This window comes from Mesoplodon bidens (assembly GCF_964165515.1).
Source record: "Mesoplodon bidens genome assembly, chromosome: 4".
NCBI lineage: Eukaryota > Metazoa > Chordata > Mammalia > Artiodactyla > Ziphiidae > Mesoplodon > Mesoplodon bidens.
Window position 1 is genome coordinate 99,547,453 of NC_138160.1, and position 23,551 is coordinate 99,571,003.

At 42.6% G+C, this 23,551-nt stretch overlaps 1 protein-coding gene across 3 annotated transcripts in view; it reads left to right on the top strand.

Annotated features, from left to right (window-relative positions):
• Positions 1 to 906: 906 nt before the first annotated feature.
• Positions 907 to 23,551, top strand: part of TNFAIP8 (TNF alpha induced protein 8) — a 125,155-nt gene continuing 102,510 nt past the window's right edge. Inside the window, exon 1 of one of the 3 annotated variants that reach the window (XM_081230876.1) lies at positions 907 to 975. Coding sequence is in view for 1 of the 3 variants with exons in the window: in XM_081230873.1 (XP_081086999.1) it covers position 1,518 (1 nt within the window). In the remaining 2 variants the exon portion in view is untranslated. Of the gene's footprint in view, positions 976 to 1,379; positions 1,519 to 23,551 lie in introns of those variants that run through there. The other 2 variants (XM_081230872.1, XM_081230873.1) reach the window with 2 other exon arrangements.

The window sequence follows — 23,551 nt, forward strand, 5'->3', positions numbered from 1 at the left end:
GTGCTGTGAGGCTCCCATTTCTTCTTCCAAATTGAGCTTAGACATCACCTCCTTCAGAAAAATCTTCCTAACACTTCCCTCCCCATAGCTATAACCACAGGACAGTGTCTTAAACATCTCTGTTTAAGAGATGTTTACGTCTTCTGTATACATCTTCTGTATATTCCTATTTTGGGCATTAAACCCAAATGTGTTGTGATTTTAGTCTATTTCACCTAACAAGTGTTTACTTTCCTGTGTCCCAACCATGCTCTGCCACTTCCTAAATGTGTAACTTTGGGTAGGGTATTTTACTTCACTATGCCTCCCTTTCCCTTTGTAAAACTTAAGGTGCTACAGGATCTACATTTATAAGTTGTTGTGAGGATTATAAGTGACCTGCATTTATTAAGTTTTGCTAGTATTATTCATATTCCCAGCCCTCTGCACAGAACTACCATATAATAGGTGCTTAATGGAGGACGGATTCATCACACTCCTACGAAGGTCCAGCACCTTCGCCCTTGAGAATGGCTACCCCGGGTCAGGGCTCTTCACCAGAAGGAAGGCCCAGATTCGGTCCCATTCCAATGAATAGCCAGCCTTCGGCTCCGTGGGCAGGGGCAGTCACTGAAGTCCACGGGGGTGCCTCAGACCAGACTGGCTTCCCGGGAGCCAATGAGCCTTTTAACTTTGAGAGGGATCCCTGCACCCCCCGCGAATAGAAACTAGGAATCGCTAGCGCGTCAGGTATCGCCAGGTAGACTTGAGGCCAGTAGAGGCTGAAACACACACACACACACACAAAGTTAAGAGCAGGCGGGATTTAGGGGCTTATATGGAAAATGAGGAGGAGGATGATAACGGCAACAGATAATAGATGATAAAATTCATGCGTACTTGTTAGGTGACAGGCATGAGCTCACTTAACCGACTCAACTCACTACGAGGTTGGTATCTCATTTTCACAGTTGAAGAAACTGAGAAACCCGAAAGGTAACGTCTTCCTTGCATATCTCCCAAGCCTATCCTGGCTCCTCGCGCCCAAAAATCTTGCCTTGCAGCTCAAGTCCAGCTCCCAGGTCGCTGTCCAGCTTTCTTCCGCGTTCTCCGAAGCTCTGGCCACTCCTGACCCCCAACGCCAGGCCCAGTCTGCTCAGTCACGGCCGGTGGGGTTCTTCTCCCCTCCCCTCCCTGGCCCGCTAGATCCTCCTCTACCTTGCCTCCCAGGCTGCTCCGCTCCTCCTCCTCCACACGCTCCGCCCCCGACCTCCCGGCTCCTCCTCCTTATCCGGCTCCGCCCCCAGCATCCTAACTCCACCTTCCGCCCCGCCCCCGGCTCCTTAGCTCCTCCTCCTATCCCCGCCCCTCGTTTCTTTTGCCTTGCCGCTGGCTCCCTTTCTCCCGCCGTCTCTGGCCCGCGCTCTGCTCGTGAGTCCGCGGGGCCCTGCGAGCGTTCAAGAGTCTAGGCAGCTCCGCACCGTCGAATAGCCCAGCTCGCCTCTTGGCGTCCCGGCGCCACCGGGCTCCCTCTTCCGAGTAAGTGCCTCCCGGGCGCGCCGGTCCCTCACACACCCTCTCAGGGCTTCCCGGGCTGCTGGGCTGTGGGCTGCTCCTGGGGGCGCGCTTTCAGCTCACCGAGAGTCTCTGGAGTGGGTGGGAGTGGGTGTGAGTGCGTGTGAGCGAGTGTGTGTGTGTGTGCGTGTGTGTGCAGACGCGCACAGCTCCGAAAACTCCCCAGAGTTTTACCCAGTTCCTGCAGCGCAGAGACAACCTGAGACCTCCAGCTCGGGGCCCTTAGCGACTTGGGCTGACCCCTTAACTTCCACCTCCTGCCCTGAGCCCCATCCCTATTCCTTGCTTCCTTCTGCAGACGCAGCCCCCACTACGTGTCACGCCCTCCTGGTAACAGCTCCTGCTGTCGAAAGGACTGGCCCGGTTATCAGGATGCCCCAGATTGCAGACCGAGATGCTAGCCTGAGATTGTAATCCAACCCTGCATTGTAAAATGGGCAGGGACTAGAGTTTTGCCTTGAGATCGTTCGGTGGAGACTTCCTTTGAGGAAGAAAGTTTGTGTGTGTGTTTGTGTGTATGTGTGTCCATCCGTCCGTGTCTTTGCGCGCCCTCTTGACTCTCAGCCTTCAAAACCTGATGCAAGAACACTTGATGAGCGCCCTCGGACCCAGGGTGGCTGATAGGCACGTTCAAGACCACGCTGACCAACTGGGCTTGGGCGCCTAAAAGATGTTTATTGATTCAGTGACACCCTATTGCTAAAGCCAACTGATAAAACACAGCCCTAGGTAGGAAGAGCAGTACCCTGAGAGAATCATGGGAGGAAGGAGACAGTAGATGAGTGCTCAGTGTTTAAACAAAGAAATCCTGGAGTTAAGACTGATAATTCCATCCTTGCATAAATTATTTTTATTGGGGGTCAATACTATCTCAATGTAGGGTGTATTTCTGCCCTAAAAAACAGATTTAATTGATAGCAGTACAGTACTTTAATTCATCAATAAAATGATTCCCTGGTTGCTGAGGTCCCATCCAATTATAATAGTCTCTGAATTCTTCTGTATCTCAGTTTATTCTTGCTATGTTCTTGCTGTGAAAGTAGAGATACCCATAAAATTTCCCCACCTTCTTGCTAAGAATTCATTTAGGAGATGCTGGTAGGGAAATGACCTGTTGAGTAGAAATTATTCATTGAGGCATAAGGAAAACAAAACTATGTGGTTAAAGGAAATAACCAGAACAGAGCAGGCTTTAAGTTGCCATTGTGAAAGTTAGAGCTGATATGAAAGTTAGAGCTGATAAATCACTTTAAGTGCCGCTTATCACAGCAGATATTTTTATCTTGGTTTGAATCCTGTGTTACACAAAAGTGTTTCCACAGTGTTTTAACTAAGGAAACATTATGCTTTGAAATGTAAACATATGACTCTATCTGTCTTTAAGGAAAGAAATAATTATCACACTTAATTAAACACCTGGAAACACTTATTGCCACCTTCTAATTAGATCTGTCATGGGTAGTTAAGTCAGCAAGTTATTGTTAATATTCTAACTGGTAACACAATTGGCTTTTTTGTAGATTTTTGGGGCGGGGGATGCCAGTTTCCCTTCATATGCATTACTTGTCTCTGCCACTTCTTGCTCAGCTTTTGAGTTTTTAACCTGTAATTTGAGTAAATAAAGTTTAGGGAAGTGGACTACTATCTACCTCCCTGTAAAATATGAATACCTTAGGTATTGAATGTTTGGTATTAAGGTCTTTGCATTAACAGATATAGGTCTTCTAAGCCATTATATCCATCTAGATTATCTGCTAACTTAAGAATCATTAATAAATTATTGAATATAAGAAAGTTCTCCCCAAATTGTAGTGATCCTGCACAGATGCTCCTTTAAATTTTTTTCTTTAAGAGAGACTTGAGGGCTTCCCTGGTGGTGCAGTGGTTGAGAGTCCGCCTGCCGATGCAGGGAACACGGGTTCGTGCCCCAGTCCGGGAAGATTCCACGTGCCGCGGAGCGGCTGGGCCCGTGGGCCATGGCTGCTGGGCCTGTGCGAGGCCCGCGTACTGCAAAAAAAAAAAAAAGAAAGAAAGAAAAGAGAGAGACTTGAATCTGTAGTGCCTTTTGTTCTAATGTGTTTAAATTCAATGAGAAAAGGGGTGGCATGAGCTGGAAAATCTGCTTATCTTTATTGCCTCTTAATTTTCTGTTTCTGACTCTATTGCTGGATATAGTCTTCATCTGTGTTGTGAGTGTTGCACACAGGCTGTTCTGGGAGTCCAACAGAACAGCAGAAACTGAGGGTGAGCATGCATACTGCAAGTGCCAGGAACAGAGTATTTTATGAGAACTGTTCTCTGCAATTTTGTATTCTGTTGAAATTGGAGGAAAGGGTGTGTGGAGAGAAATGATTGCACCCAAACAGTACTCATTAGGAAATGCTGTTTGGGAGAGGAGGGCATTTCTAGGTGGTTTACGACTTGGGGAACTTCAGGTAGCTGATCCTTGAAGCTGAGGCTGCCACAGTGCCGGGCACTCGCGAGACCTCACAGTTCATTGATTCAATGAATCCTTGTCTGCTTGGATCAGCCCCTTGGAATGAAAACATTTCCTTCTTGGAGATTTCTTTCGTCCTCAATCAGAACTGAGCTTTGCTTCCACACCATGCAGAAGAGTCCATTCTCCACCCCCTCCATTCTTGCCTGGTACAAATTGAGGGGTTGACCATGGGATGACCTCCAGGAGGCAGGGGAGGGTGGGTGATAACAAATAAAGGCCACCTGTTTTCTCACGGAGGGAGAAGGAGCGTTAGCACAACCCCAGTGCCATGGGCACTGACTCGGGCACTGGGGACATGCACAGGGGCCAACCTGGACAAAAATGGGACAGTTTTCCTCAGTTTGGCATTCACAGAGATAATCAGCTCTGCTGCAGAGTTTAAGAGAAGACACCATGTGGTGCCAGATAAACTTTTATCACCTCAACTCTCCTCACACTGCCCACATCCTGCATTTAATACCAAATGCACAGAGTAAGCATTCAACAAACACCGAAAAGGAGCTTTTAACACCCCAACCTTCATGTTTCCCTGTGAGAAGCAGTTTACTTCCTGCTCCCCCATCTCTGGTTTTGATGACTTTGGCCCTGGGGTCTGAGCCAACAGCAGTTTCTAGACTTTTGTTCATCAGTGGGGCTTCCCAGTAGCTAAAAACAGATGGTTCATTGAGGGTAAAAAAAAAAAAAAAATCAGTGAACCTTGTTGCAAAATGTAAACGAGGTCAAGTAGTAACCAGTGAACGTCAGTTCGCATTCTATATTTTGGCCTTAAGAAAAGGAAGTGAGCTACAAGTAGGAGGTAGATAATTCTAGAATGTGAGAGGCACCATTTGGCCCATGAGTCTTAGACTACAACAGTGGCCGTTATACAAGTTTGGAGGCGCATCCCCTCTGTCCAGCTTGCAGGGGCACCATTCATTCACACAGCAGGCATTTATTGAGCTCCTACCATGTACGTGGCACTGTGCAACCCTCTCATGTTCTCACCTAGGCCTGGGATCCAAGAGGACCGGTGACTTGCACGAAAATGTTTGCTGGTAAGAACGAGTCCCTGAAGATAAATTTATAATGGCAAAGATGGGTTCAGAATTCTTCTGAGTTTCACAAAGGAAAGTAAAGGCAATTCCTTAGAACAGTAGATGAACCATTTTCAAAATATTTTTTATTTCTCAATAATAAGAAGTTGAAATAAGTGTCTTTCATCTGATGTCTGTTTCAAATCACCAGTAGTATAACTGCAATAAACCTGATTCCATAAGATTTGGTTTTCTTGGCCTTGCATGTCAAGCATGGAAGTTACCTGAGAAATTTGTTTTAAAATGTCACATGCTCTGAAATAATCAAATAACATCCACCCATCCTTTTAGGGATAGGTTGCTTTTTCTCTAGAAGAAAGTGTTCATGGTTCAGAACCAAGGTAGCAAAGATTCAGAGCCAACTGCAAAGCTGGATGGGCATCAGCAAGTTTGTTTTCCCAGGATTGTGGAGGTTTTTTTGGCCGCCCATGCGGCTTGTGGGATCTTAATTCCCCAACCAGGGATGGAACCCGGGCCCTCCGCCGTGAAAGCTCAGAGTCCTAACCACTGGACTGCCAGGGAATTCCCGGATTGTGCTTTTTTATATAGAACAAGAGGGGTGATTGACCAACATGATGATATTTCACTCAAGGTGACCAGGGGCTAGGCATGCAGCCACCTTCCCCACCAAAAAGAAACAAAAAATGGCTGGGGGGTCACAGGAATGGGCCTCCTCTGGAACAACCCAAGCTGACTTATAAGCACATTGGGGTTTGTTTCTTTAATAACAGAGAATGGAATTAAGTCCAAAATTCCACTTGTTGTCATTTCCTTAAACATTGGGAATGAAAATGACTTTTAGTTTAGTCAAAAAGTGGTTGGGTCATGTGACACTATTGGAATTAGCTGTTCATATCTCAGCCACCACTAGCTGTGTGACTTGGGATAAGCTACTTCAGCTCTCTGAGCCTATTGCTTTACCTAAAAAGTGGGGATGGTATTTCTAGCATAGGATTGTTGTGTGGATTAAGGCAGGATGTTCCTCTCCTGGTGTCCAATGTGCAGAAGCAAGTGGTCTACTTTGTTGGATTGGCCAAATTGCTCTCATTTCAAGACGATGGTGTTTGTACTGGGCCATAGTGGAGCAGAGAGGGAGAGTGGTGACTGTTACCACATGTGCTTTTAGCATGAACTTTCCTTTTTTTTGCCTCTGATGATGCCAGAGAAGCCCAGAGAAGGGGGCGCATGTAGCGCAATTTCAGCTATTCCCAGCTGCAGGGTCATGTGATTATATAGGGAAATCTTGCTGCTGCCGCCGCTGCTGCAGCTGCTAAAGAGAAATGAGCCAGAGCAGGGCATCTGGGTTTTATGTGTCTGAGCAGAAGAGCCATGGCATCCAGTAACCCTCCCTATGCATGAGAGACGCTTTTAAAAGGCCCGTTACAGTTCATTTGTGAGCAGTGGGTTGGCCTTTAGCCTATGGAGGCCCTTATTTAAAACAGGTAATGGATATGAAACCAGGTTTTCCAAGCCAGACAGGAAGCTATGTCTCAGCTGCCCTTGGTGTTGCAAAGGGACTCGGGCTGGCATGTCCTCAAGAGAAGTTGTGAGAGTTTCGAGGGGCAGAGGGCAGGGACATTATCTTCAAGGTTGTCCACTGGGGCAAGCTCTTCTGGGAACACGGCACTCTGCAGGGCACACAGGACACTCATGAATATTTGAAAGGAGCCAAAAAGGAAGAACCAGCCCACCTGGCCAATACCCTCTCTAAGCCTGGCTCTTATTCCTTCAAGCCAAATTCATTTAGTTCAAGCCTTCTCCACTCGCAGCTGTTATTTTATTTATTTCAAAAAATGAGTTCCTTATAACATGACTGTCAACCAAAGTGAGGGAGACAGAGGTTGTGGTGTGTCCTGGTGGAATCCTCACTGTCCTCATCCTTTCCCGTCTCAGCCTCTTGAGTTGTGCTCAGGCTCTCACATACATGTAGATGCAACATGTTCTACGGAACATGTTGGAGTAGGGAGTTCTATGGAAATGCCACCGTCTTCTGAGAAAAACTGCAGGTACGATGTTGGCCAGAGGTTGCAAAGTTCAAAACAATCTTTGATGACTCAGACCTTTAAGAAAGAAGTCCAATACCTGATTCCACCCCTCTGTGATTGGGAAACAACTCCCTTTTTCTCCCTTTCTTCTCTCTTTAAAAAGATGAGGTAGTTTTCTGGGAAGTGGCTGGTGTTTGATTCAATACTATCACCACCCTGGAAGGGCAGAGCAGTCTAGACTTAACGTTGGAATTCTTTCTGCCTTGGTGCAGAGACAGGCCCCCAGTGACTCACAGAGTGTACCTGGGAGAGGTGATGAGCTCAGCCCTCCCTCCCCGAGCATCCGGTGATGGTCTCTGTGTTGCACATACTTAGCCATTTTGCTCCTTTGCTTTTATGGCCTGGAACACCTGAAGGTTCTTGAAAGAACGGCTGCTCTTTTTGCCAAGGAGCAAAAGGCTTCTTGTCGATAAGGAGCCTCCCGGGTCCCTGCCCTGGGTTCCTGCCCTGTGGTTTGAGAATGCAATTATCTGGGCAGCCACAGAGGTGATCTCCCAAATGAAATTTTGAACTTGTCCAATGTGCTATATTTTAGGGCTCATCTGGGGCCATAGTTCCACCTACTGTGACATCACCAAAGCCGGGCCAGGGAATCTGCATTTCTAACAATTCTCTCCGCCACCACCCCCATGCCCACCCCTGGTGACTGATGCACAGCGAACTGAAAACCCCTAGCCTGGGAGATCGGTTGTGATGTCTCGTTCTGTAAAGATTATTCAGGCAGCAAGTATCTGTAGGTGTTTCCCCCCCTCTTTTTTTTTGGCAGCGGAAAAGTGCAAATCTCTTGAAAGTACAGAGTGACTTTAAAGTTTAAAGAAGATTAACATGAACGTGCACAAAATGAACACCTGTGTACCTGTCCTAGGAAATAACAAAGTGGTTTTTCAAGTAGATCCTAACTGGGTTAAAAAATGTTGACCAACAACCAGGTCAAGAACAAAAACTAACAACCAAAACCAGTAGTGGCATCCCACAAATAGATCCAGGAATTGAAAGCCACGAACCAGAGACACCAGGGAGTCTGCTCAGTGTTCATTTGTTCACAATCTAGATTTCGAATCACTGGCAATGCTGACCTCATCCTTTAGTGTGCTGCTGACTTGAGGACACCTCACGTTGCTTTGTAGATCACTGACATGGGATGGGCGCCCTTTTTCTAGGAGTGGCACCTGTTGGGAGGAGCCCCAGGCCCAAGACTCTTGAGTTGCCAAGTAGCCTGTTTTCCCTTCCCTGGGTCTACTCCCCTGTCCTGAGGTCCTGGCACCTCCAGGAAGCTATCCTGTTCTGAGAGTGCCCCTCTCATGTTGAAATGGTGGGTGATGGGAAAATGGAGAATAGACTGCTTTCTTTGAAGCTGTCTTGCTGTAACTTCCTCCCCCTCCCCCTCCTCCCCCTTTCTCCTCTACTTCCTCTTCCTTCTCTTCTTCCTCCTCCTTGTTTTGCTTTTTTTTGCATTTTGAGTTGTGTAAGTACTCGAGACTTTCTTCCCTACTTCTGAATTCTGGTCAGTTTTCAATTTCTCATTCTAATAAGGGCCTTGAAAATTATTGAATAATAGTGGTCTGCTACTGATGATACAGAGTCCTAATTTTAGTAGAACAACTATTTTTTCCCTCTAGGTTTAAATATTTGACCAGGGACCCACAAGTATAAAAATGGACTGATTTGAGTCTTGCCTCAGCCTTCCTCTCTAGCCAGCGATCCTCCAGGTTTGCTGCTCCCGAGTCCAGCACACGAGGGACCTTCTAGCCTCACAATTTGGGAAAAGGGGCAGGTGGAGGAGGTTGGGAAGTGACTTGCAGAGACGAACCACAGGGCAGAGAATGAATCACCACAGTCTTCCTGGTGCATACCTGGTCTCTGAGTTCCCTACAAGCATGTCCACCCCAAATTTTACCCTTCAGTCCATCTTTTCTAAGTTCTGTTTCCTTTCATGGTTGCCCTAGTATTTGTAGATGGATGATAACAGATAGTATACCAGATCACTGTAACAGTTTGCTAGGGCTGCCATAACAACATACTACAGACTGGGTGACTTAAACAATAGAAATTTATTTCTCACAGTTCTGGAGGCTGGAAGGCCAAGATCAAGGTGTTGACAGGTGTGGTTTCTCCTGAGGCTTCTCTCCTAGGTTTGCAGATGGTCACCTTCTCATTGTTTCCTCACATGGTCTTTTCTCTGTGTGCATGCCTCTGTGGTATCTCTCTCTCTTTCTTTTTATGAGGACAGCAGTCATATTAGATTAGGGCCCCACCCTTTTGACCTCATTTAACCTTAATTACCTTTTAAAAGGCCCTATCTCTAGTCACACTGAGGATTAGGGCTTCAGCATACTAATTTGAGGGGGAGGGGGCAGAATTCTATCTATAACAATCTCTTTTATAAAGGTATTACAGGGAATTCCCTGGCAGTCCAGTAGTTAGGACTGGGCACTTTCACTATGGTGGCCTGATTCAGGAACTAAGATTCCAAAAGCCGAGCAGCACAGCCATAAAAAAGGGGAGGAGTATTACAAATAATACCCTTTGTTTTATTATTATATGGTTTATGTCTGCATATATAATCTTCAGAAATCATGGTTATTATTTTTTACTTTAAACAATGATCTTTTGAAGAAATTAGAACATGAAAAAAAGTTTTTTGTATTTATCCACTTATTTGAGGCTCTTCATTCTTTAGTGTAGATCCATTTCCATCAGGTATTTTTTAATCCTTCAGCCTGAAGAACTGCCTTTAATATTACTTGTAGCCCAGAGCTGCTAGCAACAAATTCTCTCAGCTTCCTTTGTACATGTGCCCCTCATGTCTGTGTGTCCAAGTCTCTTCTTATAAGGGTACCAGTCAGGTTGCATTAGGGCACACCAGAAGAACCTCACTGTAGTTGAATCACCTTTTTAAAGACCCTATCTCCAAATACAGTCCCATTTTGAGTTACTGGAGGTGAGGACTCCAACATATGAATTCTCTTGGTGGGGGGGACACAATTCAGCCCATAACAGGATGCTTTAGGCTGCAGGTAAGAGAATGCCCAGCTACCAGTGGTTTGAACAGTAAAGACATTAAATTATCTTACATGAAGGGTAGTGTGGGGTTGATCCAATCCAGAGTTGAATCAGTGCCTCAAACAGTATCATCAGGGACCAGGTTCTTTCCATCCTTCTCTTCTCCCATTCTTAATATGTTACCTTTTTTTTTTTTCTGCAGACTTGCCACCTCATAGACAGAAAATAGTTTCTTCTGCAGTGGGTATCACAGGCTTCTCCAAACTCATTCAAAGACAGGAGGAGCTTGTGGATGTGGGGAGAGGGGTGGGCAGAGAGGGCAGCAATAAATCTGTTCTCTTGTAATGTCCATCTCTTTTTTTTTTTTAACATCTTTATTGGAGTATAATTGCTTTACAATGGTGCGTTAGTTTCTGCTTTATAACAAAGTGAATCAGCTATACATATACATATATCCCCATATCTCCTCCCTCTTGTGTCTCCCTCCCACCCTCCTTATCCCACCCCTCTAGGTGGTCACAAAGCACCGAGCTGATCTCCCTGTGCTATGCGGCTGCTTCCCACTAGCTATCTATTTTACATTTGGGAGTGTATGTATGTCCATGCCACTCTCTCGCTTTGTCCCAGCTTACCCTTCCCCCTCCCTGTCCATCTCTTTTCATCAGAGGATAAATCTTTCCTGAAGCCTCCTCAGGCCTCACTGACCAGAACTGAGTCACAGCTGCAAGGGAAGCTGTGAAAGTAAGTAGTGGACATTAAGGGAAAACTTCTACTTTGGGAGGTTGGCTGTACCAATGGGAACAAGGGAGAGAGGCATGATTATTGGGCAGATAAATAATGTCTGCACCAGCCCCAGGCTCCCATGCTCTAGAAGCTGTCTAGCTGAGCCATCACTATTACTGATAATAATAATCCCAGGTTTTATTGGAATTAAAATTATCTACCCATGATGAGTAGTTGGGAGAAAAACAAAGATGTGGAAGGTGTTAATCACATATATGAACTTAATTACCTAGGTAGTGACTTTTTAATGTTGTGGGTTTATAAAAATAGCAGTATTTACTTTGGAGACAGCATGCTGCATTGAAACCCAGATGTTCATCAAATAGAGAGTTCTTTATGTTTATGGAAATGTTTACACCCCCAATAACAGTAATCATGACAAACACTTTTTGAGTACTTATGATGGGCTGGGCACTGTGCTAAATGCTTTATACACATTATTAAATTCATCTTCCTAACAGATCTGTGAGAAAGGTATTTTTGTTAATCTGCATTTGCAGATGAGGAACTGAGGCTTGGGGAGGTTAAATAACCTGCCATAGATGCCTGGCTGAGCTGGGAGTCACACCCTGGCAGCTCAGCTTCATCCCATACCTGTGCTCTGAACTGCTACAGGATATTACCCCTCAACAAAACTGCTAAAAACTCCCTCATTTTCTGTAAGCTCTCAAAAGCTGTTATCTTTCCAACCAGTCAGAGTCTACCTCATAGTTTATGTCTCATTTTATTGTTCACATTTTAAGGTTGAGATATAATTGACATTCTGGTGTTTTTAGTAGTAGAAAGAAGAACCTTGAGAGTGTGCCCAGCTGACACTGACTCACCTGGTGACCTTCAACAAGCCACCACAGTCTCCTCTGTGAGGTTCAGATTAAGACTGAGTCTGCGGGGCCACATCCCGGCACTTAGGGTCTGTTGTTCACAGACCGTTGCCCTCTGCAGATTGTACTAAAAGTCCTATGTTTATTTCAGATGTGATTCACAAATGTATTTCAAAGTAAGGATGTGGAAGTTCAAGATCAATGGAGCTGTACTTCCCAAATTGAGAAGATAATATTTATATCCTTTTTCATATTGGGAAGAAGTTGGACAATTTTAATAACCCAGAGGAATGTGTCTTTCATTATTGGCTTGTACAGGAGCGTGCCAATCTGAGTGATGGCAAATTTGTCCTCAGGTTATAGAATCTTTGTGTGAGGCAAATTTAGTAAAAGCTGGGAAAACTTCCTGATGGTCATTGTGCAGAGACTGCACCTTGCAGAATGCTTGGGCAGCTGGGGATTGGCCTTAGCAGAAGCAGGGTTATGTGTGCTTCCATCTGGTGACTCTAATAACAGGGATGCAGTGGAGACGCTGTTCCAAATGCAGTGCCGACATCGGGAGCCTGTGTTTCTTCTCTTAGTCCTGAATTCATGTTGCTAAAGTTGTAATAACATCTTGCGTGTGGTAGTTCCCTTAGACTTTAGGATGCTTAATGTTTGGGGAAGATTGTTTTGTTCATTTGTTTTTATTTATTTATTTATTTTTTTTGTGTGTTACACGGGCCTCTCACTGTTGTGGCCTCTCCCGTTGCGGAGCACAGGCTCCGGACGCGCAGGCTCAGCGGCCATGGCTCACGGGCCCAGCCGCTCCGCGGCATGTGGGATCCTCCCAGACCGGGGCACGAACCCCGCGTCCCCTGCATCGGCAGGCGGACTCTCAACCACTGCGCCACCAGGGAGGCCCTGTTCATTTGTTTTTCAATCGACTATTGCTAATAACTTGAGTCTGGAGCTGAGGATGGGAGTAAGGGGTGTAAGTTTCTTGTCTAATTCTGGGAACTCAAAGCTGCCCTAGGTTGGTATGCTGAGTGCTACAACTCTGAGTCAAGTGATTAATCTTATGTCTGTGAGAAATCAACAACCAACAGCTCTTTGCAATTCCAGTTAGGCATCCTAGAGGTCATTTTGAATTAAGAGCACCTTTGAGATATTTTGGAGTACATGATTTGCTATAAGCTTTAAAAAATGATTTGAAGTGTTATAAGGCAAATTTTCATTAAAACAGTATAGATGAAATCATTTACTGTCACCATGAGCAGTTCATTGAAACAGAAGTCCTTCATAAGATACTGGCTCCCAGCTGACTGGCTGCTTGGCCCCTTCCCCTCCTCTATTGCCTTGCTGGGTTTTCCATCAGTCGGCTCTTATTGTGCTGACTTGCCTAGATTCTTTTTTTCTTTTTTTTAACTTAGCAACATTTTTTAAATTTAATAATTGAAAATCCATTCAATGTTTCTGGTCAGAAAAGTCCACATTGTAAAGACTGCAATTAAAATTGTGGTTCCATGCAATTCAGATGAAGACTCCAACTGAATTTTTAACTTGAAAACTAGCAGATACTATTTTAAAGCACATCTGGAAACACATATTCTTTTTTTTTAACATCTTTATTGGAGTATAATTGCTTTACAATAGTGTGTTAGTTTCTGCTTTATAACAAAGTGACTCAGTTATACATATACATCTGTTCCCATATCTCTTCCCTCTTGCGTCTCCCTCCCTCCCACCCTCCCTATCCCACCCCTTAGGTGGTCACAAAGCACCGAGCTGATCTCCCTGTGCTATGCAGCTGCTTCCCACTAGCTATCTACCTTACGGTTTGGTAGTGTATATATGTCCATGCCACTCTCTCACTTTGTCACAGCTTACCCTTCTCCCTCCCCATATCCTCAAGTCCATTCTCTAGTAGGTCTGTGTCTTTATTCCCGATTCTTTTTTTATAGCTTAAAAAAAAAAAGAAAATGTTACTTTATTGCTTTTTCTTAATTGAAGTATAGTTGATTTATAATATTATATTAGTTTCAGATGTACAACATAGTGATTCAATATTTTTATAGATTATATTTCATTTAATGTTATTATAAAATATTAGCTATATCCCCTGTGCTGTATGATATATCCTTGTAGCTTATTTATTTTGTACATAGTAGTTTGTACCTCTTAACTCCCTCCCTTTGTCTTGCCCCTCCCCCTTCCCTCTCCCCAGTGGTAACCACTAGTTTGTTCTCTATATCTGAGTCTGTTTATGTTTTGTTATATTCATTTGTGTTATTAGATTCCACATGTAAGTGATAGCATACAATATTTGTCTTTCTCTGTCTGACTTATTTCACTAAGCATAATACCCTCCAGTTCATCCATGTTGTTGCAAATGGTAAAATTTCTTTTTTTATGGCTAATATACCACTTCTTTATCAATTGGTCTGTCGATGAGCTCTTAGGTTGCTTCCATGTCTTGGCTACTGTAAATGATGCTGCTATTAACATTGGGGTGTTTGTATCTTTTTGAATTAATGTTTTCAATTTCTTTGGATATATACCCAGGAGTGGAATTGCTGCATCATATGGTAGCTCTATTTTTAGTTTTTTGAGGAACCTCCATAACTGTTTTCCATAGTGGCTGCACCAACTTACATTCCCATAACAGTGCACGAGGGTTTCCTTTTCGCTACATTCTTGCCAACATTTGGTATTTGTGGTCTCTTTGATGATGGCCATTCTGACAGGTGTGAGGTGATATCTCACTGTGGTTTTGATTTGCATTTCTCTGATGATTGGCGATATCGAGCATCTTTTCATGTGCCTATTGGCCATCCGTATGTCTCATTTGGACAAATGTCTATTCAGGTCTTCTGCCCAATTTTTTTATTGGGGTTTGGTTTTTTGATATTGAGTTATATGAGCAGTTTGCATATTTGGATATTAACCCTTTATAGGTCACATCATTTGCAAATATTTTCTCCCATTCAGTAGGTTGTCTTTTCGTTTTGCAGATGGTTTCCTTTGCTGTGTAAAAGCTTTTAAGTTTAATTAGACCCCATTTGTTTATTTTTTTGCTTTTGTTTCATTTGCCTTAGGAGACAGATCCAAAAAAATATTGCTTCGATTTATGTCAAAGAGTGCCTAGTTTTCTTCTAGGAGTTTTATGATTTCCACTCTTACATCCTTTATCATTTTGAGTTTATTTTTTTATATGATGTGAGAAAATGTTCGATTTTCTTAACACTTTTCTTCAAACTTTTTTATTGTAAAATAAAACACAAATAACAACAACAACAAAACACACATATAACAAATGCACACCTTAGTGAATTATTATAAGGCAAACACTCATATAACCATCACTCAGGTCAAGAAATAGAACTTTGCTAGCTACCCCAAAAGCGCCTTTCACATACCCTCCCTAATCACATTACCCTTCCTTCCTCCAAAAATAAATGCCATCCTGACCTTTATAGTAATCACTTCCTTGCATCCCTTTATGGTTTTATCACCCAGGTGAGCAGCCTGATTCACTGTAGTTTAGTCTTACCCATTTTTTTAAAAACTTGTATCTTTTAAGTCTCTTTTAATCTATGGATTTCCTTAACATCCTCCCTCATTTTAATTATTTAAAAGAATAATTTTTGGGGGGGAGGCTGTTTGATCTGTAGAGTTTCCACAGTCTTAATAACAAGAAAAATGCACCCCCCCAGGTACATTTCAAGTTATTCCTTTGCCCTCTATTTCCTGCATCTGGGTCCAGAGGATTGATCAGACTCAGGTTTGATCCCTTTGGTCAGATTACAGGTGCTGTTGTATCCTTTCATTGGAAGGCACACAACGTCTGTTTTTTCTACTCTTTTTTTTGCCTTTAGAAGCTGTGGTTCCTCAATGTCTAGACCTATTAATTCATTGGAGATTGCAGAATAATGATATTCTAATTCTACCATTTTCTTTACTTTATTAGCTGGAATAATTTTATAAAGGTAGACTTCCCTTCAATCTGTTATTTGATTACACAGTGGTACAGGTCACATAGAAAAAACAAGGTAAATGCTCAATTCTTTCCTTTGATTTACCCAGTTTTTGAGAATTGGTTTCCTGTCATTCTCAGAAGGTGACCAATGGTTTTTTTAAATTGGTATGATCATGGAATTAAATATACTTAATAAGACTCAGATTGTCCCATCTTTGACCAGTGGGAGCTTCTTCATGTTGGCTCCTAGGTCCTTCTGACATGACCTTAGCTTCTGTGTTATCTGGTGTGTTAAGGTGATCCAGGCCTGTCTTGTACATATTCTGCCTAGACCTGGATTCAACCATTTCTTCAAGAATCCCTGGTTTCTTTTAATGAGAATGGTGTTTCAGGACCATAACCCAGGCACTAGAGATGTGCATTCACTGCAGTGGTCATTGTTTCTAGGCTGTTTCATTGGTCAGAGCTGAGAAAATACACACTCACACACACACACATTTACGTACAAACATATGTACACATATAAAGATAAAATACTTTGTGAGTTCATATTGATATTTCCAAGTCAAATTCGAGGCTACGGGGTTTTGTTTAACTTCTTCTATGTTACGTTTATATTTCCTTTCTTTCATACTTCGAATCTTTGCTTTTTAGTCCCAAGGGAGATAGAATATCTTTTAATTACCCATTGATTACCCTGTATTACACATACACCAGTCTCCAAGTAATCAGCTATGATTAATGAAAACAATAAAAATAATTTATTGGGCATATGCCCTACTCATTCTTCCCCATTTTTTTTATGGTTGTACTATATCTGCATTGTCAGATCATATAGCCATTATATACTAAAGTATCTCCCATTCAGCGCACATTTAGTCTTATTTCTACAGGTAACTATATATGTCATGCTTATCATCAGTCCTCATATCATTGTCTCTACAAGTTTTGATTGAAGCTGTTTCTCTAGTGGATTCCTTAGGTAGGGCTTATGGGAATAGTATTCCCTAATTCCTTTTCTCCCCCTTATTTATTTATTTATTTTTGGCTGCGTTGGGTCTTCTTTGCTGCGCTTGGGCTTTCTCTAGTTGTGGCGAGCGGGGGCTACTCTTCGTTGCAGCGCATGGGCTTCTCATTACGGTGGCTTCCCTTGTTGCGGAGCATGGGCTCTAGGCACGCAGGCTTCAGCAGTTGTGGCACAAGGGCTTCAGTAGTTGTGGCTTGTGGGCTCTAGATTGCAGGCTCAGTAGTTGTGGCGCACGGGCTTAGTTGCTCCGCAGCATGTGGGATCTTCCCGGACCAGGGCTCGAACCCGTGTCCCCTGCATTGGCAAGCGGATTCTTAACCACTGCACCACCAGGGAAGCCCACCCCCTAATTTCTTGATAAAACTTTGTGACCTTTATACTAAAGGTCAGTTTTGCTGGATAGAACATACTTGGCTCACATTTTCTTTCCTTGAGAATCTTAAATATGTTACTTCATTTTCTTCAAAGTATTGTTGTCAAAACTCTGATAAGGATGATAATCTAATTTTCTTAGCCTCTATAGTTCGCTTTTGAGAGCATCCACTATACATCTTTTTCCTTCAATCTACTATCTATCTAGCATTTCTGCACAGTGAGTAGTGAGCTTGTATGTTACCAAATCCAAGTTTATGACTTGATCAACCCCGGTGCCAAATAATTTCTCTCTCCTGTTAACCTAGAATGAGCCACTTGCTCTTAGTAACTGTAGTTTTTTATCTTTGTAACCTCAGCTGTACCTTGTAAGGTGTACAGAGTTAGCACTAAATATATACTTGTTTATGACATAAATGAAGTGGAAGGATGTGGGTTTTTTCCCTTTCCTTTAGCCTGTTAGGAACTGCCCCTCCCCCTTGACTCTTTTCCTCCAATCAGGCGTGGCCTTGCCTCAGACACAGCTGTGCTCACAGAGGCAGGCTCTTCCCTGAGCAGGTGTGTGGGCGCTGCACCCGTGGGACCTTGTCCCCATATTCACTGTGTCAAGTTGTTAGACCATGTTCTCATGATACTGCTTTTTCAAGATGAGCAAACTAGGAAGCCCTGTCTCAGAGTGTTGGCTCCACACCACATGCCAACCTGGTCTCCACACCTGCTTGCCCTCTGCGTGGTCAGTACTTTGACTTCTCCTTGTGGATGTTATGGCCCAGGCCCCTGGCATATGGGGCCCAGAACCCCTCCTCTCTGAGGATGCTGGGGCTGCTGCCTGCCCTTTACTTTCTTGGCTGACCTTTTTCCCCTTCACTTCTTGGTCACCAGAACCCATGGCAGGACATCATATTGGGAACCCTCACCCAGACGTGATCCCTGATACACTTTCTTCAACATACACACTGTTTAGGTTTTGAAATGTAAATTCCAGTTAATTGGCATGCATGCCACTTTGGCCAAAGCCTCTTCTGCTTGTCGCTTTACTACCTGGATCAGTCACGCATTTCGTTTATCTGTTGCATTTGTGACCTTTGACCTCTGGTATCCCACACTTCTTGGAGCACTATCATATGGGCATGACCTTGCCTGATTTTAGGTCTGGCCTGCACTATAATCCAGTGATGTCCCTGCCCTGGCTCTCCTTGTTAGGTCTTGGCCTGTGGCCGTGCATTTTTTTTTCTTTCTTTCTTCTTGAGTACCTCAGGGCGAAGAACATTGTGATAGATGGCTTTTTCTTCTTTTTCTACTCCCAGCTGCCTGTGTTTTTGTCTTTTGCCTCTCGTTGGCTCCTGGTGAGCCAGCTGTGGTGGTAGAGGCTCAGTATTCATTGAGCACTTACTATGTGCCAGGCATTATACTAAGCTCAATAAATGTTGAGCCTCTACCAAATCCTAGGTTCTATCATTATTATTCCCATCTTAAAGATGAGGAAACTGAGACCATGAGAGTTTAAGTCCTTACCCAAGGCCAAAAGCAGAACTGATATAGATATCCTTTGGTTCTTAACCACATTGCTGTACTTCCTCATGAAGAAACATAGGCTCAACAAGGACCTACTGTATAGCACAGGGAACTATATTATTCGATATCTTGTAATAGCCTATAATGGAAAAGAATCCGAAAAAGAATAGATAAATATGTATGTATAGCTGAATCACTTTGCTGTACACCTGAAACACTGTAAATTACCTATACTTCAATAAAAAGATAAAAATTATATATATTAAAAAAACCCACAGGCTTTACCGAGGAAGCTTGTGGGTCTTGCCCAAGGTCAGTAACCTTGCTGGGCTCTGGAGGTTGGAGGGTGGAGCTGACAACTCTATAATGTTTAGATCTTGAACAGAGTTTTCTCAGAGCTATTCAAGATCCCTGATTTAGACTGTGCAGCATGAATGGGAGGGGGAGTGGGGAGTAATAGAAATATGGCTCCAGAGTCTCACAGCCTGGAATAGTCCTGGGTCTGAAAATCTATTGTCAGGACTGCAGACAACTTGAGAGCTGCATGTCTTGCTGATAACAAGTCAGTAGTGTTAGCAGCACTTGCTTGTTAACGCCTCCACAAGGGGCAGGAGAAGGCAGGTGAAGCTTAAATATGTCAATATTGACACTTGTTAGACATTCTAGTCGTGAATTTGGTGGAGGAAGGAGTCAAAATTATCTAAAATAAGGTTTTTAAGAATTTCTTCCTATCCGTGCTATCTCTACATATGTTCTCAGAATTTTTTTAAGCATTATTATTTCTACCCAGAGAAATATTATAGACCCATTTTGCTTACATGATGTTTTTGAAATAACTGAGCAGAAGATGCAGATGTTATTCGGTACCACGTAATGGAAAAAGCTCTGGATAGGTGAGTGGGTGCTTTGCGGCAACTGGCTGGGTGATTTTGCTGAGTCAGTCACGGCTCTGGGTCTTAATTGCCACATCTAAGGAATGTAAGGTGTAGACTACATAATCTCTAATCCCTTCCAGCTCTAAAATTCTGCACTTCTGATTGTTGATTGTTATCATCTGCACTTTTCATTGCCATTTTAAGCGTGGAAACCAAGCCACTGGTAGAGCAAGAGGGGTAGAGCAAGAGGGGTAGAGCCCTGGATTCTTCTGGAAGGAGGAATGCCACCCTGCCCCAGTGTGGAATGAGGAATTCTATACCAGGGGCTCAGGGTGGGGAGCTAGAGCTCTGACCCTGAGTCTTTCCAGGAGGCTTTAGGACTACACAGTGAGATACTCCTGTGAGTAAATTTATTTTTAGGTTATCTTTGTGTTCCCCTTCATAAGACAAGTGACTGCTAACTATACTAACATCCTAGGAAATTTGCTAAATGATGTCTTACACCAGAGATCCCACCTGTGACTGTTCAAGAAGCTGATACGTGTGACCACAAGTGAATTCAGTCTAAGACAAAGAGTTCATTGCAGTGTTGTTTTTAGGAATAAACAAAATGAAAACTTTAAACAACTTAAATATGCATTGACAGCTTACATACGTTACGGTACTTCCGTGCGATGAAACATTATGCAGCTTTAGAATAAGGTTGGTCTTTGTGCACTGATATGGAAAGATCTCCAGGACAGATTAAATCAAAAAGCAAAATAATGATCTCATTATGTTTTAAAAAATATATATTATATATTTATGAGTGCATAAGCTTTTTTTTTTTTTAAAGAATGAACAATACACTATTAATAGTGGAACTTTGGACTGAAGAAGGGAAAGGAGGTTAACTTTTCATTTTATACCTTCTATCATTCTTAGATTTCATAATACAGATACATTTGGAAAAGGAGAGAATTTAGATTTCAGTTGAGTTTTTGAGGCAGTCTAATACTTCCTTAGAAAAATCCATATGAACAAAGCATACTGAGCAAAGCAAGGTGTTGTCTATAAACATGTCTCCCAGCTTTAGGTAACCCCCCCCACCTCCTCTTCTTAACACACAGTCTCAGATTACACGTCCTCTAACCCCAAATTGTCAATGGCACCCAATGCCTATCAGAAACAAGTCTGGAAGAGCAATATGGCAGAGCGGCAGCGCATGGGCCTGCTGACTTGTCATCCATGCATTCGGCAGTATTTGTCGTGGACCTGCTGGGCACCGGGCATAATGTAGCTCCGGGATATGTAGGGGATGGGCATGCTTTTCGGAAACTGTACGTGACTTCTTGGAGCCTCAGTCTTCTTACTTGTAAAACAAGTTGTTGGGACTAAATAGAACAGCAAATGCAAGACTCCTTGCCCAGGCCCCAAAGAACAATATTTGCTCATTTGCTCACCCTTCTCTCCATGTTCAAGGCTAGGTCTGATCCCCACTGCTCTTCTGCATGTTTCCTTTGGTTCCCGTTCCTAAATTGTGCATTGTTCTAGAACACATGCCCATCTTCCCTGCTTTTGTCTTTGCTGGTTATATCCCCCCTTCCTGCATGCCCATTGCTTCTCTTTCCTGGACAAACTTAAATTTTCCTTCAGGATCCAGTTGAAATGTTGCCTCCTCCATGCAACTTTTCCTGGTTCTGTTCTTTACCAGGAAAAAAAGTCCAAAAGTAATCTCTTCCTCTTAAGAATGCGAATAGCTCATTCTGGTCTTCCTATCTTTATGTTGATTATAAGTTATGACATTGCACCTTAATTTGCAGCTGTCTTCGCCCTACTAGATATCTTTCCTGAGAGCAGTAACTAAGTTTTGTTCATCACTAGAAGTTATCTCTGTCCCCATGTTCTCAGGAAATATGAATGACTTCATTTTTATGATTACCCAAATATCATTTTTACATTCATTTAAAAGATTATTTTAGTTTCATTTTCTTGAAATCCACTACTAACAGCAGGTTAGACAGAGTTTCTTTCCCCCTGCAGGGATTAAACTTGGAAATTGTGGAGTTGCTATCCCTGAAGAATGTTCAGGAAGAGACAGGCAGGCATCTTTCTAGGGTGGTCCAGGCAGTTACCACCCTTTACATGAGTAACTGGCTCATAAGATCTTGTCTGATGAGGTGAGATCTTATCCTGATAATTTAAAAAAGCAAACAAGCTATACCCACTATTAAGATAACTCCAAGCAGAAGTAAAGGAAATGAGAAAGAAAAAAAAATAGTAAGATTTTAGATGTGTGTGAACCAACAACTTGTTTCATTTCTCCTATTTCTTTCCATCCTTATCCATAGTTGAATATTATAGCTGTGACCATAGCATAGACACAGTTTAATATTCTACTTTTCTCTTAACATTATTTCCTACACAATTTCCTATGTTTTTATGGACATTTTGATTCTGTTTTCTCAGTGAAATGATTGGAATTCAGTTGATACCTTTCTTGAGCAAGAAATGGAGATTATAAAGCAAAGATGTAGCCTGAGGGAATGTCAGCATTGTGTATTTTTAAAAGACATGATCTTATTCTGATATTGCTGAGATATACTGGAGCAAAAATATTAACAAATGATTTGATTGAAGTTTACAGCACAATAAAAGAGATTAAGATCCTAAGCCACTTTAAAATGTTTTCTTAAATGAAATACACATCTTTAAGAGATTAGACAGAGTTTTGCCCAAGCAATGGCTCTTTATTTACAAATGCGTGTTGGGAACAGCTGGAAGACAGCCTTTCCTTATCAGTAGGTTTGTATAACTAGCCTCAAGTTGTTTGCTAATGAAGTTCAGGTCTCCCACACTAATAGAATGGAATAATTTTACATGGAAGAATCAGACCCTAGCCTCCTTTGTCAGAAGAAACTAATCTGACTGGTGCCTATAAGCAATGAGGTGTGTTTAACATGTGGAAATCATTAGGCTAAATACCAGAATCTCTTTGAGGTCTGTGGATATAGTCTCTAAAGAGAGAGAGAGGCATTTAAAATTAAGCTGCACAGAATTCTAACAAGCACTGTATACTCATTCTTGGAACGAATCTTTCTCTGGCCCTAGGCTAAATTGACTAGATTTGTACTCCCTTTGTTGATTTAAAGCCACATTCACTCCTTTTTAAAATGAGAACCAACTGTCTTCTAATGTGATTTTGTAGCTTTCCTATCTGGAGGTTCTTAATTATTTTGCTATTTCTATCATCTGTCAGAATCATTCATACAAATGTCAATTCAAGGTAAGTTGACCTTCTGGGCCAGCTTGCCTGTTAGGAACTATTATATTTTATAATTACAGACGGTCCCTGATTTACGATGGCTCGGCTTACAATTTTTTTTACTACAGTGGTGGGAAAGCCTTGTGCATTCTGTAGAAACTGTAGTTCGAATTTTGAATTGTGATCTCTTTCTGGGTTATTGATAGATGGTGCGTACTCTCTTGTGATGCTGGGCAGTGAGCCTCAGCCACGTGATCACGAGGGTAAACTACCCTTACACTTACAACCATGCTGTATCCACACGACCATTCTGTTTTTCACGTTAAGTACAGTATTCCATAAATTACATGAGATAGTCAACACTTAATTATACGAAAGCCTTTATGTTAGATGATTTTGCCCAGCTATAGGCTAATGTAAGAGTTCTGAGCACATTTAAGGCAGGCTAGGCTAAGCTATGATATTCCATACATTGGTGTATTAAATGCAATTTCAACTTATGTTATTTACAACTTACGATGGGTTTATCGGGGCCCCCATTGTAAATTAAGGAAAATCTGTATCCTTGCTTTACTCTAGTTATTGTGTATAACCGCCTATAATTTAGCATAGGAATGATGATTGGATTTCTTTGTGTTTTCTAGAGGGGTGACTGCATCCTTGTGTGATTATCTATGGTTTGGTCTATAAAAGGACCCCAAAAAATTGGTCCTGGGTTTTTTTTTTTTCTGCTTTCATTTATGGCTTAAAGAGAGGTATTCAGTCTTACTAGTCACCCAGA